The 20,025-nt window shown below is 45.9% G+C and overlaps 1 protein-coding gene across 1 annotated transcript in view; it reads right to left on the reverse strand.

Annotated features, from left to right (window-relative positions):
- The window catches only part of LOC311228525 (fibronectin-like), a 156,804-nt gene that overhangs the window by 136,374 nt on the left and 405 nt on the right, over positions 1–20,025 (reverse strand). The window contains 6 exon segments of the mRNA XM_084314427.1: positions 346–546; positions 9,187–9,345; positions 10,166–10,303; positions 10,720–10,851; positions 16,305–16,442; positions 18,511–18,639. Coding sequence (XP_084170553.1) covers positions 346–546; positions 9,187–9,345; positions 10,166–10,303; positions 10,720–10,851; positions 16,305–16,442; positions 18,511–18,639 — 897 coding nt within the window.

The raw sequence follows: 20,025 nt of genomic DNA on the forward strand, positions 1-20,025 counted from the left end.
GTGTAGAGTGTATACTTAGACTGATAGGGTGTGTCTGTGTCTTATAACTGAAATACATTGATGTGTAGTGTTATGTAAACTATGTATTTATTTTCTTTGTATTTATGTGTAACTTATTGGCAGATACATACTAACTGTATATTCCACATTGCTGAAACTATTTCCTGTAATTTACTGACCGGAGAAGCCGCTTTTCAAGCCCCTGGAGGCAATTCTCCTTCAGTCTCTGCATTATATAATGTTTCTTTTAATGTTTTGTATAATGTGTAACATAAACCAACCAACCAGCAAGCGCTATAGCTGCCAGTCGTAGCTAAACATTTTAAATATAACAAATCATCTCACCCCACTCCTCGCAGCTGATTCCGTTACCCAGACAGGTACAGATCATCTGCTTGGTTCCCTGGCTCTTGAGCCAGCGCTGGCCCAGGGAGTAGGCCACTCCTGCGTCCGCCCGGCAGGTGCCCTCCGGCAGCAGCTGTGGCACGCTGGGCATGGGCTGGTAGACGGCAGGCTGGATGTTGGTGACCACGCGAGCACCGGAACCTGCAATATAAAGACATGATGTCAGAAACTCCTGGAACACATAGTATACAGCTATAACACATATTATACAGATTATAACACATATTATACAGCTATAACACATATTATACATCAGAATTACTTCATATATATTATATCTTATTATAACACATAACAATGATGTTGGTGATCACAACTGCTGTAAGCTGTACACCTGCATTCTATTGACAGTGTTGTTATTGCCCAGAGATAACATTTATATTCACACACTAATCAATATGTGGTGTTTTAGTCTTTTTTTTTCTTCTTTCATTGCCTATATTTATTTTATTGTAACATATATTATGAACGATAGGGCACACAGACCCTCACCTGCACCGTTGTTTATTTTTTATTGTTTACACTGTTTATTTTTCTAAAATGTTATATTCAGATTAAATTGTATTACCTATATTTATGTCTTTCTACTATTACCCTGCCCATACCTCCACTCCCCCCTCCCACATGCTGCTATGACGTCTGAATTTCCCCAAGGGGATAAATAAAGGAATATCTTCTTCTTCCTTCTTCCTCCTGAGTCCAGTGTGTACAGAAACATTGTTCCCCTCTCTCTCTCTCTCACACCCGACGCCGCTGTTTATGTGTCCCTCTCTGTGTGTCTGTTCAGGGGCCAAATGGCGGCCCAGGTGTGTCACGCCAGCACAAACGACGCAAAACTGGACTTCCTGTTTAGCAATTCGCCGCTTGAAATGAAAAGTGTGAAAATGTACACCTTTTTCAAAACGTCTTGACAAACTTATTTCCGCTGGGGTGACACAACCTGGGCCACAGAGGCCTTGCATGGAGTGTTAAGTGTGGTTCTCTTTCCTCCAACATGGCAGCCACTTTCAAAATAAAATCATCTCGTTTCTGTGCAGTGGTAGAGCAGGTATTACTGTTCTACTTGTTTACAAGATCCAATAATAAGACACCAGAAAATATTACATTTTTGTGATTTACTTTTCATAGCATAACAGATAGCAACTGTTGTTTTGCGCATAGGAACCGTTGTTTCTTCCAATATGGGAAAAAAGGGGCATTCTAAAGACTCTGTGCGGGGCGGGGCCTACATGTGACCACCGCTGCTTGTCTGTCCATCCGTCCTGCAGCTTCTCCAGAGGAATCAAGAGCTCTCACACCGACCAGTATGTCATAGGGATGTGCATCATATACACACACACACTAGGGATGTGCATCTCCTCACTGAGGCCGATGCGATGTGCATCTCGATACGGTGCCAACGATACGATACATTAACGATACATTTGAAGCACCGGGCGATGCGATGCGATACGATTCACCCCCTGTTGAGATACGATACGATTCGATACGATTTGATTCAACATAATGCGATTCGGGGCGATACGATGCGATTCAACACGATGTGTGATTTAATTCAAGGTGGATCGCTGTTGTCGTTTGAACAACTTCAGATTTCATGGGAACTACCAATCCCCCAAATCAAGAATGTTTAAGATGAATGAAGTAGGCGGTTAGGTGGCGTAGCGGAGATTGGTATTAGAGGGTGGGAGAAGCTGGCGGGGTGGGTCCGGGTCGTTGTAAACAGCGACTCCTACAGTTCGGTCGGGGCGCCTGCTCAGCGCGGATAGGACTCGAGGGGGATAGTGTGATCCTTCCACACGCTACGCCCTCTCAGGGAGGATCCGCGCTGCCAGGTGAAAAGAAGCGGTTGATTGGCTGGACGTGTGTCGGAGGAAGCACGTGATAGCCTCCACTCTCCCAGATGATCTGACTGTGGGGGGTAAGTGCGCAGCGACCAGGAAGGGGATTGGGAATTGGCATACGACTAACATTGGGATGGGAGAAAAATCGGAGGAAAATGGAGGGGGAAAAAGATAAATATAAAAAAAAAAAATATGAATGAAGTAAGATTTTGATTATTTGAAATATGGCCTGTGTAGACTAAACTATGCACAGAATTATGTCAGTCTACAAGGTCCAGCAATGTAGACCTTGTAGACTCCACTACAGACCAATTATCAGTGAATGTTCATGCATTTTTAAGAAGGGCTACTTCCACAAAAAAAACAAAGAACTCACCAAAACATCTCAGTAGCACCTTATCTAAATGTTCTATTTCATATATGGAGATTCATATATATTTATGTATTGCATGCATTTCTAAATTTTATTTCCTATTTTGTTTATTCATCCCAGTATCTTTCTTTCTTATGTGTGGAATTCTACAAGGCATTTACATTCACATTTACATTTAGTCATTTAGCTGACGCTTTTATCCAAAGCGACTTACAAGTTCTGTCATCAGGAAGGATACAACTCTATCAGCTGAGTAACAATATTCATCAAAGTGTTGCGTGCTACAGTGTAGGTTCGTTTATTAGGACAAATGCATGACAGTAAGGTTAGTTAGGGTTAGATTTTTTTAATTTAATTTTTTAATTTTATTTCAGATAATAGTTGAAGAAGTGCGTCTTTAGTCGACGGCGAAAGATTGGACGGGATTCGGCTGTCCTAACTGGGGTGGGTAGTTCATTCCACCATTGTGGGGCAAGGACTGAGAATAGGCGTGTAGGTGGTATATATGTGTTTGAGGATGATATCCTTCAAACAGGCAATAGTGATGATATAATTTGGGCAGTGCTAGGCCTGCCGCGATAAGCAATAAATCGATTAATTGCCGCGATAATTAAAATGAATGCAATGATTTTGACGGGCGCGATTAATTGCTATTTGCGCGTTTGTTTTAATGAGGCGGACCCAGTGCCCCTTGTCAGTCACTGTCCGTGTTGGGAGGCGGGCCGCTGGCTTTACTACAGAGCACAGCACAGGAGCTCCGTGGGGCTAACGTTACCCCTCATTGTGTCTATTCTACTAGCATTAACGTTACTCATACAAACAGAGTAAACACAGTTTTCAATCAATCAATAACAACATTAACGAGACCCTCGTTGTGTCTATTCTGCTAACGCTAACGTTACCTCTCATTGTGTCTATTCTACAAGCGTTAACGTTAGCTAGGCTGTCTATGCTAACGTTAACATTAGGCTAACAAGCTGTAACGTTACCAGTCGCGTCTATTTGCTAACGTTAGCATTAGGTAATAACCGGTTTAAAATGGATGGTGATTACCTCACGTTGTGTCTATTCTACTAGCATTAACGTTACTCATACAAACAATCAATAGCGAGTTATATTGATCACGCTATGTACGATAGCCATGCTAAAACGCTAGCACAACATTAGCACCTAACCTAACAACAAGCCTTAACAAGTCAGCGATCTTTTTGCGAGACTAAACTCTCCGCTCGGTGGCAAATTGTGTTGATGTCGGTTTTGTTTAATCAATAAATGAGGCAGAATACACAGTGACTGTATCCTTTGTTTATTGCACTTGTGCCTGCTGCAAACATAATGATTATGAAATCCTAGAGACGCGTCTCTATTCTGACCAATCAGTGGTCTGCAGTGTTTCACGTGACTTTTCTGGTACCCAAAGTACCTGATAATCACAACAATACTTCCGGTCCGGTCGGTGGGCTTCAAAATAAAAGTCTAAAACACAGGAAAAGACGGAGCGGTGGGCTTCAAAATAAAAGTTTTGGGAAATAAATTTCTCCAAAAAAAAATTCTCTAACCGATCGCAATAATATCGCTTATCGCGATATTTTCGGGGGCAATTAATCGCCCAGCAAAATGTGTTATCGTGGCAGGCCTAGGCAGTGCTGAGCTGGGTTACTTTCCTCCAGTGTATTTGTCCCCCGGCCCCACCCAATGGCCCCATGCGCGCACACACACACACACACACACACAACGAAGTTAAAAATTAAAATTAAAAAAAATCTGAGAAAACAATTTTTTTTTTTTTTTTTTTTTTTCGAAGCTTGTGCCATCGAACGAAGCTTCGAAGCTTCGAAGTATTTAAGACAGCCCTACCTTATATGCAGCTTACCGTAATTCCTCTAATAGTGACCCGGGCTTGTATTTGCTTAAACTGTAGCGGGTACCAGGCTTTTATTAGGAGGAGGCATGTATAAGAGAGAGGCCTATATTTCTAGATCATAATGAATAAATCAACATTTTGTGTCAGTTTGAACCCAGTAAAATGTACTGGGTTCATTTATTGAAACCAAGTACTGTATGAAATAGTAAACAGTGCAATTACAGGTGGTCACTGGTCATTTCAACGTTTTCAAAGTGAAATCAAGTAACTTTACCTTAGCAGCTCAGTATGCAGCTCAAGCTGCGGTTACACCTTTCGTTTCATTTTCGTTTCATTGTCATATGCGTCGCAGCCTCGAGTCACACTTTCGTTTTTGTCACCTGAGCACACTGATGTAGTACACTGCCAAAGCAGTAGGTGGCGAACATGAAGGCAATTTCAACCAATCAGAACTTGAATGTGCCAATACACTTCCTGGAAGCTCCAGCAAAGAAAATGTCAACAAGGCAGGCGCCTATGGCCGCGCCACCATCTTGCCTATTTACTCAATGCAGCAATTCTTTTTCAGCAAAGCCTAATAAAAGTGCAATAAACAAAACGGATACATTCACTGTGTGTTCTGCCTGTCATTTGTTGATGAAACAAAACTAACATCAACACAAGTGACCACCAAGAGCGGATAGTTTAGTCTCAAAAAAGATCGGTAGCATTGTTAGCTGCATGCTAACGTCAATGGAGTATGCCATTATAACAGTATAGCATTGTGGCTAGAAGCTAACGTTAGCTCACGCTATTTAGCCAGCACCAAACTGATGATATCGAGAGCTATCAGTAGTTAGATAACATTAGAGACAACGCTGTGTGTATTAAACAAAGGTGAATAGATGACTGGGCCATTTTGTTTAATGCTTGTTAAGTTGAAAGAGGAGCTTTGAGCTAACAGGATCTAATAGCTCACGTTAGCCAGCTGCTCATGCAATCGGTAATGCTAGCAGAATGAATGGATGTAAACTTTATTTAACATATTGCATATGGGTACAATACAATACGGCTCAATACAAACAATTGTTAAGGGAATGCAGACTGTTGTAGCTTGGACTGGGATCCTTATAACAATAACTTGACAACACATGGTAGCTGCAGCCGTAGCCATATCCACAAAAAAACGCTTTTCTGTGTAATAGGGACATGAAACGTATTCAAAAACGTATAAAAACGAGCCACAAAAACACTAGTCTAACCCCTGCCTCAGTATATTAGTAACCCGGCTTGTATTAGGAGGTCGGCTTATAATTGCTTAGCTCAAGAGCGCACCCGGCCATTAATAGAGACCCGGTTTGTAATTGAATACCGGTCACTATTAGAGGAATTACGGTATATTATTAAAAATAAAATAATCTACTGTAAGACCATTTATATAAAAACTCTTGGGTGCCTAAGAAGACTTTTGCATAGTACTGTCTTTTCTATCCACTTTAGCTAAAAACACACACACACAATGTATATACACACTACTGTGAGACAATAATAATCATACACAAAGGGATAATGGCTTATAGCAGACTTAATGATTTTATAATATTTCAGATAATTTATATTGTAACGTTTGGCCACTTTAAATCATTGAACAGAGAGAGAGAGAGAGAGAGAGAGAGAGAGAGAGAGAGAGAGACCCTACCCGTCTGAGTTGCCGTCGACAGTTGATGTCACACACACTAGACTATGATGTAAACAACACACGGAGCCTGCCTGGATGCTTGTATGCCCGATGCATGAAGCGATATAATTAAGAAACGAATAGCCAATAAATGTGAAGTTATCTTTGAACCCGTTGTCAAGCGTCTTCAATATACCCCCTCCTCACTAATGGAACTGGTGTTGCAGAGTCACGTTAGTTAGTTAGTTAGACACTGTAGTTTAGCATTAGCTGAACGGCTAACTGGCGTTAGCCATGTTGATCAATTCTATTCATGTCTCCTCCTCGACTTCCACTGTTTGTTGATAACTGTGACGCGGCTCTCGCCTTATGTAGTAGCGAAGCAATAGTATCTGCTGTGTGCAGTCACAGTGCACTGCTGACAGAAGTGGATGAGAGAAAATTATATGAATGCATCGGTTTTGACCGATGCAAAGCCGCTACAACAAGATGTATCGCGACACTCGCATCATGAACGTTTATGCCGGCGCACCGATGCAAATCAATGAATCGTGTGATCCACTGCCTCTCTCTCCCCCCTCCCTCACTGTGTGATCCACTGCCTCTCTCTGCCCCCCTCCCTCACTGTGTGATCCACTGCCTCTCTCTCTCCCCCCTCCCTCACTGTGTGATCCACTGCCTCTCTCTCTCCCCCCTCCCTCACTGTGTGATCCACTGCCTCTCTCTCCCCCCTCCCTCACTGTGTGATCCACTGCCTCTCTCTGCCCCCCTCCCTCACTGTGTGATCCACTGCCTCTCTCTGCCCCCCTCCCTCACTGTGTGATCCACTGCCTCTCTCTCTCCCCCCTCCCTCACTGTGTGATCCACTGCCTCTCTCTCTCCCCCCTCCCTCACTGTGTGATCCACTGCCTCTCTCTGCCCCCCTCCCTCACTGTGTGATCCACTGCCTCTCTCTCCCCCCTCCCTCACTGTGTGATCCACTGCCTCTCTCTCTCCCCCCTCCCTCACTGTGTGATCCACTGCCTCTCTCTGCCCCCCTCCCTCACTGTGTGATCCACTGCCTCTCTCTGCCCCCCTCCCTCACTGTGTGATCCACTGCCTCTCTCTGCCCCCCTCCCTCACTGTGTGATCCACTGCCTCTCTCTCTGCCCCCCTCCCTCACTGTGTGATCCACTGCCTCTCTCTGCCCCCCTCCCTCACTGTGTGATCCACTGCCTCTCTCTGCCCCCCTCCCTCACTGTGTGATCCACTGCCTCTCTCTCTCCCCCCTCCCTCACTGTGTGATCCACTGCCTCTCTCTCTCCCCCCTCCCTCACTGTGTGATCCACTGCCTCTCTCTGCCCCCCTCCCTCCCTGTGTGATCCACTGCCTCTCTCTGCCCCCCTCCCTCCCTGTGTGATCCACTGCCTCTCTCTGCCCCCCTCCCTCACTGTGTGATCCACTGCCTCTCTCTCCCCCCTCCCTCACTGTGTGATCCACTGCCTCTCTCTCCCCCCTCCCTCACTGTGTGATCCACTGCCTCTCTCTCCCCCCTCCCTCACTGTGTGATCCACTGCCTCTCTCTGCCCCCCTCCCTCACTGTGTGATCCACTGCCTCTCTCTCCCCCCTCCCTCACTGTGTGATCCACTGCCTCTCTCTCCCCCCTCCCTCACTGTGTGATCCACTGCCTCTCTCTCCCCCCTCCCTCACTGTGTGATCCACTGCCTCTCTCTCCCCCCTCCCTCACTGTGTGATCCACTGCCTCTCTCTCTCCCCCCTCCCTCACTGTGTGATCCACTGCCTCTCTCTCCCCCCTCCCTCACTGTGTGATCCACTGCCTCTCTCTCCCCCCTCCCTCACTGTGTGATCCACTGCCTCTCTCTCTCCCCCCTCCCTCACTGTGTGATCCACTGCCTCTCTCTGCCCCCCTCCCTCCCTGTGTGATCCACTGCCTCTCTCTCCCCCCTCCCTCACTGTGTGATCCACTGCCTCTCTCTCCCCCCTCCCTCACTGTGTGATCCACTGCCTCTCTCTGCCCCCCTCCCTCACTGTGTGATCCACTGCCTCTCTCTGCCCCCCTCCCTCACTGTGTGATCCACTGCCTCTCTCTGCCCCCCTCCCTCACTGTGTGATCCACTGCCTCTCTCTGCCCCCCTCCCTCACTGTGTGATCCACTGCCTCTCTCTCTCCCCCCTCCCTCACTGTGTGATCCACTGCCTCTCTCTCCCCCCTCCCTCACTGTGTGATCCACTGCCTCTCTCTCTCCCCCCTCCCTCACTGTGTGATCCACTGCCTCTCTCTCTCCCCCCTCCCTCACTGTGTGATCCACTGCCTCTCTCTGCCCCCCTCCCTCACTGTGTGATCCACTGCCTCTCTCTGCCCCCTCCCTCACTGTGTGATCCACTGCCTCTCTCTGCCCCCCTCCCTCACTGTGTGATCCACTGCCTCTCTCTCCCCCCTCCCTCACTGTGTGATCCACTGCCTCTCTCTGCCCCCCTCCCTCACTGTGTGATCCACTGCCTCTCTCTCCCCCCTCCCTCACTGTGTGATCCACTGCCTCTCTCTCCCCCCTCCCTCACTGTGTGATCCACTGCCTCTCTCTCTCCCCCCTCCCTCACTGTGTGATCCACTGCCTCTCTCTCTCCCCCCTCCCTCACTGTGTGATCCACTGCCTCTCTCTCTCCCCCCTCCCTCACTGTGTGATCCACTGCCTCTCTCTCCCCCCTCCCTCACTGTGTGATCCACTGCCTCTCTCTCTCCCCCCTCCCTCACTGTGTGATCCACTGCCTCTCTCTCTCCCCCCTCCCTCACTGTGTGATCCACTGCCTCTCTCTCTCCCCCCTCCCTCACTGTGTGATCCACTGCCTCTCTCTGCCCCCCTCCCTCACTGTGTGATCCACTGCCTCTCTCTGCCCCCCTCCCTCACTGTGTGATCCACTGCCTCTCTCTGCCCCCCTCCCTCACTGTGTGATCCACTGCCTCTCTCTGCCCCCCTCCCTCACTGTGTGATCCACTGCCTCTCTCTGCCCCCCTCCCTCCCTGATCCCTCTCCAGCCGTCTCACCCAGTCCAGTGGTGTGCAGGGAGGCATGTCTCTCACACTTCCACTCCCCTCGCCCGTTTCCTGTGCAGAGACACTGGAGCTGGTTCCCTCTGGCGTCAGACTTGGTCCACGTGTCTCCGATGCGGTAGGAGGACAGGGTGTCCTGGTCGTTACAGCGGTCTGGGGGGGGGGGGGGGGGGGGGGGGGAGAGAGGGGGAGACAGAGGACAGAGAGGGGGGACGAGAGAGAGAGATAGCGAGGGGGGGGGGGGGCGAGAGAGAGTGAGACCAACAGAGAGAGAGGGGAGAGAGAGAGAGACCAACAGAGAGGGGGGAGATAGAGAGAGAGACAGACAGAGAGGGGGGGGGACGAGAGAGAGAGATATAGAGGGGGGGATGAGAGAGAGACAGACAGAGAGGGGGGAGATAGAGAGAGAGACAGACAGAGAGGGGGACGACGAGAGAGAGAGAGATAGAGAGGGGGGGGCGAGAGAGAGACAGACAGAGAGGAGATAGAGAGAGAGACAGACAGAGAGGGGGGGACGAGAGAGAGAGATAGAGGGGGGGACGAGAGAGATAGAGGGGGGGACGAGAGAGAGAGAGATAGAGAGAAAGAAAGAACAAGAGGAAGAGAGTGAGAAACAAACAGAGAGAGAAAAATAAAAAAGAAAGAGAGAGAGAGAGAGAGAGAGAGAGAGAGAGAGGAAGAGAGAGAGAAAAATAAATAGAGAGAGAGAGAGAGGAAAAGAGAGGGAGAGTTAATCTGGATCTCTGGTGACCCCCGACCCTGTGTCTCATCGGACTGGTTCATTAATTAAGGACAAACCATAATGACTCTTAATTGGAAACACGACTGGTGGGAGTTTTCCCACCACAGACCAGTTAAAATACACCATCTGAACACACGCCACACAGTTCCCCCTCATCCTGCCAGACAGGAGAGAGGCGGGTGTAGGGGGGGAATGGAAGACAGAAAGAAGGGGAGCGAGAGAGGCTCTTACTTCTGGAGGTGCAGGTGATGCGTCCGCTGCCCTCTCCCAGACAGGTGCAGTCCACCACCATCCAGCCCTGGTACGGCTTCTCCCATGTCTCCCCGACCACGTAGGAGGTCCCCGCGGAGTTGTCATAGCAACGCTCAGCTGTTGGGAATATGCAGATGTGAAGTGTAGCTTCTGCTATATAACCACCCAATACAACTATACTTGGCTGTCCCCGACTAAGGATTTGGATAAGTCGACTTTGACTGGTAGTCGACTACCCCCCTGAATGCAAAAAAAGTGCCTCTGTGCCCGTTTTCTTAGGCAGTTAGCCTCGCTGGTATGCGCGCCATTAGCGTTAGCCACACTTCTAGGCCTCTTTGCTTTTGGAAAGAATGATACAATTGTTTATTATTGTTATTATTTTTTTTGCATTCGATTAAGAGGTTGGCAGTCGACTAATCGGGGGTCAGCCCTAATACTCATGATCTGTTTACTTTCTGTTCCAGTTGACAACCTGCCTGCCTGGCTGCCTGACTGACTGCTCGTCCACATGTCTAACTAGCCGCTGAACTCACCGACAGGCTTGCAGGTCCACTCTCCCTTGCCGTTGCCCAGACAGATGCACTCCAGCATGTAGCCTCCCGTCTCATGGGGCCTCCTCCAGGTGTCCCCTATCTTATAGGACGCTCCCCCCTCGTGACAGCGATCTGAGGGCAAAGGGAAGATCAGAATCACAATCAGAAAGGTCTTTATTGCCAAGTATAGTTTTCACATACAAGGAATTTGCTTTGGTAGTTTTCGGTGCGACATTGGCGGACAGACATTACAGATAATGGAGTAAGATAAAATGAAATATGAACTAAGTTAAGCACAATAGCATAGAATAGAGTTATGGAATCAAATAAAATATAGGCCAGGGCTGTACAAATAAAGAGGTTGAATAATATTAAATGGGATATAAACTAAATGAAATATAGCACAATAGAATATAGTACAATAAAACAAATAGGAAAATAGGAATAGGCCAGGGCTGTGCAATTGAGGCTACAGACACACACAGCTAGAGGCTACAGACACATTCTCAATGAGTTGTTTCTTTTAACTCGTCTGGGCGACTCACTAAATGTCTGTGAGGCTAAAAGACTCACGCACACATTCTCAATAAGTTATGGTTGTTTTGGCTTGTCTAGACAACTCACTGCTACCAGGTGGGGCTCAACAGGCACACTCAGCACACATGCACGCACGCACACACACACACACACTCAGCACACATGCACGCACGCACGCACACACACACACACACTCAGCACACATGCACGCACGCACACACACACACACACTCAGCACACATGCACGCACGCACGCACACACACACACACACTCAGCACACATGCACGCACGCACGCACACACACACACACACACTCAGCACACACGCACACACATACAGCCCAAAAGTCTAGGTCTAGGAGACACACATACACAACCAGGTCTAGGAGACACAAGCATGAACACACACAAAGGCATGCAGACACAGACACACAATCTCAGTGAGTTGGTAATCTCAACTCTTCTAGCCCATTCACTGGCAATGATCTGAGAGACCAACACAAAGATACAAACAGTGATAAAGGCAAACAGACGATGACACAGAGATAGACGTGTGTGTCACACTGTCTGTTCTGGTTCTGGTCTAAACTAAACTTACTGGCAGTAACCCCCCCCCCCCCACACACAGAGACAACAAGGGATAAACAGAGAGAGAGACACAGAGTGATAAACAGAGACAGAGACAAAGAGTGATAAACAGAGACAGAGAGACAAAGAGTGATAAACAGAGACAGAGAGACAAAGAGTGATACACAGAGACAAAGAGTGATAAACAGAGACAGAGAGACAAAGAGTGATAAACAGAGACAGATAGTGATAAACAGAGACAGAGAGTGATAAACAGAGACAAAGAGTGATAAACAGAGACAGAGACACAGAGTGATAAACAGAGACAGATAGTGATAAACAGAGACAGAGAGTGATAAACAGAGACAGAGAGTGATAAACAGAGACAGAGACACAGAGTGATAAACAGAGACAGAGACAAAGAGTGATAAACAGAGACAGAGACAAAGAGTGATAAACAGAGACAGAGACACAGAGTGATAAACAGAGACAGATAGTGATAAACAGAGACAGAGAGTGATAAACAGAGACAGAGAGTGATAAACAGAGACAGAGACACAGAGTGATAAACAGAGACAGAGACAAAGAGTGATAAACAGAGACAGAGACAAAGAGTGATAAACAGAGACAGATAGTGATAAACAGAGACACAGAGTGATAAACAGAGACAAAGAGTGATAAACAAAGACAGAGACACAGAGTGATAAACAGAGACAAAGAGTGATAAACAGAGACAGATACAAAGAGTGATAAACAGAGACAGAGACAAAGAGTGATAAACAGAGACAGAGACAAAGAGTGATAAACAGAGACAGATACAAAGAGTGATAAACAGAGACAGAGACAAAGAGTGATAAACAGAGACAGAGACAAAGAGTGATAAACAGAGACAGAGACAAAGAGTGATAAACAGAGACAGAGACAAAGAGTGATAAACAGAGACAGATACAAAGAGTGATAAACAGAGACAGAGACAAAGAGTGATAAACAGAGACAGATACAAAGAGTGATAAACAGAGAGAGAGAGAGACAAAGAGTGATAAACAGAGACAGAGACAAAGAGTGATAAACAGAGACAGAGACAAAGAGTGATAAACAGAGACAGAGCCATATAGTGATAAACAGAGACAAAGAGTGATAAACAGAGACAAAGAGTGATACACAGAGACAGATAGTGATAAACAGAGAGACAGAGTGATAAACAGAAACAAAGAGTGATAAACAGAGACAAAGAGTGATAAACAGAGACATATAGTGATAAACAGAGACAGAGAGTGATAAACAGAGACAGAGAGTGATAAACAGAGACAGAGAGTGATAAACAGAGACAGAGGGGCCTTTCTCACTCATTATATTCGTTTCCATTCCATTCCGTTCTAGCCCGTTCCGAGATCTAATGCGAACTTCCCCCCTCCCTCTCCCCCCTCTAGTTTGTGTACACACTGCAGTCTTGGTTCGCTCCGGGTTCTGTTTACGGTTTGCCTTTTGAGCGTTTACGCTTGCCGTAGGCGATGATGTCACGTTCGAAAATGTAAACAGGAAGTGTCTTAACACGGAGACTGGATGCTGATATAAAATGAACAAATAACCAATAAATATGAAGTTATATTTGAACCTCTGTTGTCAAGCCTTGTCAATATAACCCACCCCATTTTATCACGAATGGATGGTGTTGTAGAGTCCACTTTTGAGCGTTTTGCAGGGTTAACGATATCGCTAAGCTAATGGCTAATGCTAGTTAGCTTAGCCTTTTACTAGTAACATTGCTGCATCGATTATATTGAATGTCATTGATCTACTGGTCGACCACGGCCGACTGGTTGGGCACCACTGGTCTAATAGAAATAAATGCATTCGAACAAGAAAGTATAGTATACAGCAATGGCTAACGCTAAGCTAACGGCTAACGCTAGTTAGCTTAGCCTGTCCAGCAGCTAACATTATCACATCGCTCGTGGCAATTATATTACATGTCATTGATCTACTGGTCGACCACGGCCGACTGGTTGGGCACCACTGGTCTAATAGAAATAAATGCATTCAAACAAGAAACTAATGTATAGAAATAGCATGGCAAACAAAATTTGCCAGGCCTAATGCGAGCCAGAAGTGCTGTGCTTTGTAAACGTGGCTTCATGTTTTCATCCACTGAGCTGTGAGGTTCCACATGCTTGTTTGGTTGAGGTCTGAACTCTCAAATTGCCCATAAATATAGTTTTTGTGGGTATTGTCCAGTGTGGTTTTATCTGCCCAAAATTCAAGCAAGCATGACAGTAACAACGTTGTGTGTGTCACGCCCCCCGCTCCCACTGGCCCGATTCCGAAACCACCTAATCCAACTGTCCCAGGTTCAGCGGGGGGTAAAACGAATCAGCGCGGTTCGATCCCAAAAAGGGGTGTGTCCGTCTGAGTGAGAACACTCCCCCCCGTTCCCGGGAGCAGTGATTCGATCCCAATAGGTAAGTGAGAAAGGCCCCAGAGAGACATATAGTGATAAACAGAGAGACAGAGTGATAAACAGAGACAAAGAGTGATAAACAGAGACAGAGAGACAAAGAGTGATAAACAGAGACAGAGAGAGATAAACAGAGACAGAGAGTGATAAACAGAGACAAAGAGTGATAAACAGAGACAAAGAGTGATAAACAGAGACAGAGAGACAAAGAGTGATACACAGAGCCATATAGTGATAAACAGAGACAAAGAGTGATAAACAGAGACAAAGAGTGATACACAGAGACAGATAGTGATAAACAGAGAGACAGAGTGATAAACAGAGACAAAGAGTTATAAACAGAGACAAAGAGTGATAAACAGAGACATATAGTGATAAACAGAGACAGAGAGTGATAAACAGAGACAGAGAGTGATAAACAGAGACAGAGGGGCCTTTCTCACTCATTATATTCGTTTCCATTCCATTCCGTTCTAGCCCGTTCCGAGATCTAATGCGAACTTCCCCCCTCCCTCTCCCCCCTCTAGTTTGTGTACACACTGCAGTCTTGGTTCGCTCCGGGTTCTGTTTACGGTTTGCCTTTTGAGCGTTTACGCTTGCCGTAGGCGATGATGTCACGTTCGAAAATGTAAACAGGAAGTGTCTTAACACGGAGACTGGATGCTGATATAAAATGAACAAATAACCAATAAATATGAAGTTATATTTGAACCTCTGTTGTCAAGCCTTGTCAATATAACCCACCCCATTTTATCACGAATGGATGGTGTTGTAGAGTCCACTTTTGAACGTTTTGCAGGGTTAATGATATCGCTAAGCTAATGGCTAATGCTAGTTAGCTTAGCCTTTTACTAGTAACATTGCTGCATCGATTATATTGAATGTCATTGATCTACTGGTCGACCACGGCCGACTGGTTGGGCACCACTGGTCTAATAGAAATAAATGCATTCGAACAAGAAAGTATAGTATACAGCAATGGCTAACGCTAAGCTAACGGCTAACGCTAGTTAGCTTAGCCTGTCCAGCAGCTAACATTATCCCATCGCTCGTGGCAATTATATTACATGTCATTGATCTACTGGTCGACCACGGCCGACTGGTTGGGCACCACTGGTCTAATAGAAATAAATGCATTCAAACAAGAAACTAATGTATAGAAATAGCATGGCAAACAAAAATTGCCAGGCCTAATGCGAGCCAGAAGTGCTGTGCTTTGTAAACGTGGCTTCATGTTTTCATCCACTGAGCTGTGAGGTTCCACATGCTTGTTTTTGGTTGAGGTCTGAACTCTCAAATTGCCCATAAATATCGTTTTTGTGGGTATTGTCCAGTGTGGTTTTATCTGCCCAAAATTCAAGCAAGCATGACAGTAACGACGTTGTGTGTGTCACGCCCCCCGCTCCCACTGGCCCGATTCCGAAACCACCTAATCCAACTGTCCCAGGTTCAGCGGGGGGTAAAACGAATCAGCGCGGTTCGATCCCAAAAAGGGGTGTGTCCGAGTGATAAACAGAGACAAAGAGTGATACACAGAGACAGAGAGTGATAAACAGAGACAAAGAGTGATAAACAGAGACATAGAGTGATACACAGAGACAGAGAGTGATAAACAGAGACAAAGAGTGATAAACAGAGACATATAGTGATAAACAGAGACAGAGAGTGATAAACAGAGACAGAGAGTTATAAACAGAGACAAAGAGTGATAAACAGAGACAGAGAGATAAACAAAAACAGATAGTGATAAACAGAGACAAAGAATGATAAACAGAGACATAGACAAAGAGTGATAAACAGAGACAGAGACAAATAGTGATACACAGAAACAGAGACAAAGAGTGATACACAGAGACAGAGACAAAGAGTGATAAACAGAGACAGACACATAGTGATACACAGAGACACAGAGAGTTAGAAACAGAGAGAGTGAGAAACAGAGAGAGTGAGAAACAGAGAGAGTGAGAAACAGAGAGAATGAGAAACAGAGAGAGTGAGAAACAGAGAGAGTGAGAAACAGACTTACTAGCGATGGTACAGCTGATCTTGCCCCTGCTAGAGCCGATACACGTGCAGTCCCAGATCATGCCTTCTTTAGGCCTCTCGTAGGTCTCTCCAACGGTGTAGGAGCGCTGGTTGATCTTATCATAACATGTCTCCTCATCTGCATGGGGAGAGGGAGAGAGGGGAGGATGACGGGAGAGAGGAATGGAGGACAGGAGAGAGGGGGGGAGTTTATTCGTGCCGTGGTTCAACGACAAAAAGCAGACACAGAGGACACTAAGCAACATGTCAGTGGTGTAAAATAAGACATCCTGAGGTGAAGTGTTCTGTGTAGTTCCACCCTACGCCTGACCCTAGACAACCAGGCCATGGACTGCTGCCATTAGCTGGAGAACTGTCTCCGACTCTTAACCACTAAGGCGGCGGTTACACCTTTCGTTTCATTTTCGTTTCATTGTCATATGCGTTTCGCCGCGACGTGGCAGCCTCGAGTCACACTTTCGTTTTTGTCACCTGAGCACACTGATGTAATACACTGCCAAAGCAGTAGGTGGCAGTAGGTGGCAAACATGAAGGCAATTTCAACCAATCAGAACTTGAATGTGCCTGCAAAGCAAATGTCAACAAGGCAGGCGGGCGCCTATGGGCGCCACCATCTTTTGCCTAGTTACCCAATGCAGCACTTCTTTTTCAGCAAAGTCTAATAAAAGTGCAATAAACAAAACGGATACATTCACTGTGTGTTCTGCCTGTCATTTGTTGATGAAACAAAACTAACATCAACACAAGTGACCACCAAGAGCGGATAGTTTAGTCTAAAAAAAGATCGGTAGCTACATTGTTAGCTGCATGCTAACGTCAATGGAATTTGCCATTATAACAGTATAGCATTGTGGCTAGAAGCTAACGTTAGCTCACGCTAGTTAGCCAGCACCAAACTGATGATATCGGGAGCTATCAGTAGTTAGATAACATTAGAGACAACGCTGTGTGTATTAAACAAAGGTGAATAGATGACTGGGCCATTTTGTTTAATGCATGGTCTGATAGCTCACGTTAGCCAGCTGCTCATGCAATCGGTAATGCTAGCAGAATGAATGGATGTAAACTTTATTTAACATATTGCATATGGGTACAATACAATACGGCTCAATACAAACAATTGTTAAGGGAATGCAGACTGTTGTAGCTTGGACTGGGGTCCTTATAACAATAACTTGACAACACATGGTAGCTGAAGCTATTTGGGACACGGAGCTATGTCCCAAACACACACACACCCACACTGTTGTCACCGGAAGGGCACGCAGATGGTATCTACTGCGCATGGGCGTTTTCGCAACAACGGCTCCGTGCAGACTACACGGCTGTTGTCGGCGCGTTTTTTAGGGGTTCTCCAAAACGCAAACACAATTTAGCGTTTCAGCCGTATCCACCAAAAAACGCATTTCTGTGTAAAAGGGACATGAAACGTATTCAAAAACGTATAAAAACGAGCACAAAAACACTGTGTGTAACTCCCGCTTAAGTGTGTCGGACTCTTGTATAATGTATATTATGACCGATAGGGCAGACAGACCCTCATCTGCGCCTTTGTTTACACTGTTTACTTTTCTCATATTTTATATTCAGATTCAATTGTAATTGCCTATATTTATTGTCTTTCTTCCATCACCCTTCTCATACCTGTATGATACCTCTACACTCGCTGCACACATCCACATGTACACACTCACTTTAAACAAACACTCACCTTACCACTCACTTTAGACACTTTAACACACTTTATATGTATCTATTATTAAAGAGATTTGCACTACATTCATACCTCATTTGCACCCTGAGTTTTGTACCTCATCTCATTTCTGCATTGTACCTCACTGTTACTAATTTTACTCTGTATTGTATATTGTATGTATATTGACTGAACATTCCTTTACTTACTTTTTACTTACTTCTTAATTACTTAATTTTTTCCCCCTGTATGTAGCACACTCGCTGGAGCTCATACAGAAACAAGCATTTCATCATAAAGTATTTATTCAGTATTTTATTATGACAAATAATAAACAAACTTGAACTTGTACCTCACCTCCCTCCCCCGTGCTGCTGCTACGATGCCTGAATTTCCCCCAAGGGGATTGATAAAGGAATATCTTATCTTATATACAAGAGGGGAGAGAGAGACACACAGAGAGATAATACAGAGAGACACACAGACTGCTGACCTTCGGGCTTGCTTTTACACTTGATGCCAGCGGTGACTCCGTGGCAGGTACAGATGAGGGTGCTGCCCAGGTACTGTCTCTCCCACTGCTCGTTGATGCCGTAGAACTGCCCGCCCTCCATGCAGCCATCTGAGGGAGAGAAGCAGAGTTACACCATTGTCTCCTCACAGAGTCAGGCATGGCAGCAGGGCTCTCGGGAAGCAGAGTTACAGGGAGGTGTAGTGGTCACGTCATTGTTGTGTCCGGCCGGTCCACCTCGCTTGAAATTGCAATGTATATTTCCAATGGGACACATTTCTAAATCGTCTAGTTTATACTCTCTTTTTTAGACTATTTTTGTATCACAAACATACTGTATTTGTAAATCTGATATGTCATAAATGTATAGATGTAGCAGTACTGTCTATCTGTATGTCATGTATGTCATAAATGTTATGATGAATTGAAAATGGGGGACCCTGATGTAAACAAGACGAAAGTCTTTCTCTGGTCTGCATCCCCTTAACTTGTGTGTATTGAGCCATACTGTATTGTACCCATTCTGCAATCTGTTAATACAATTTTCAATCAATCAATCAATCAACCCACCCTGTATATGCAGACATGGCCCCTGTAATCACATCGGTCGCACACAAATTTCCCAATGCTAATCCAATCAAAACGAGCGATTTAATTTAGATGTCTACATGCTCTTGATCCCTCTTGGTCTCTCGTACCCCCCCCCCCCCCTCAAAGTCCCGGAGCCCCAGCCTGTGGCCCCCACACACCCCACATGACCCTGCTGTAATGCCCGTCCTCTCCAGCTCTCTGGGCCCGGGTCACCTGCCCGCATGCTGCAGGATTACAGCCCGAGAGCCACTTCAAACACATGACATATACAGTCATTCCAGAAACATCCTGCTGTGTATGACTGCACAACCAAAAGACCACCATCGACCGCTCTCCCATGAAGCTGACCATTCTGCATGAACACACACAGACTACTACTAGACTCACAGGGCAGGGTCTCTCCTGGTCTCCTGAAGCTGGCTCTCTCTCACATCTTGGAGAGAGCGAGAGAGGGGGGGACTCAGAACCCCACAACACATTTCAGTGTAAGATTATAGGGAAACCCGTTCTGAATCATGGACAACGCGCACTATTGGAACTCCTTCGGAAGAATAAATCAAAACAAAGATGTACAGCCAGTTTAGAGGGGGGAACCTTGGCTATACAGTGTTCGTTTTCATTCAATTAAATATCCTTCGTTTTTTTTCTTCTTGGTTGTGAATTTTGCCCTAGGTGTAAAAACATCGCTCCAACTTTAGGCTCCAGCTACAAGTGCTGTGAGTCATTCAAACCTGGCGAGGAGTTTTCAGTGCCCCCCCCCCCCAACAGGCGCACTTTAGTTAAGCCCTTTCGATTATTATAGGGACAAAAGACGTCCGAATAACGGTTCAAATAACTGAACACTCTGAGTGAGGTATTTTCCTCGTTTGTTTTGTCCTCAGAAGACTGCGCTCAAGTCACATTTTT

The sequence above is a fragment of the Notolepis coatsorum genome, assembly GCF_963971535.1.
Source record: "Notolepis coatsorum genome assembly, chromosome: 5".
Taxonomy (NCBI): Eukaryota; Metazoa; Chordata; class Actinopteri; order Aulopiformes; family Paralepididae; genus Notolepis; species Notolepis coatsorum.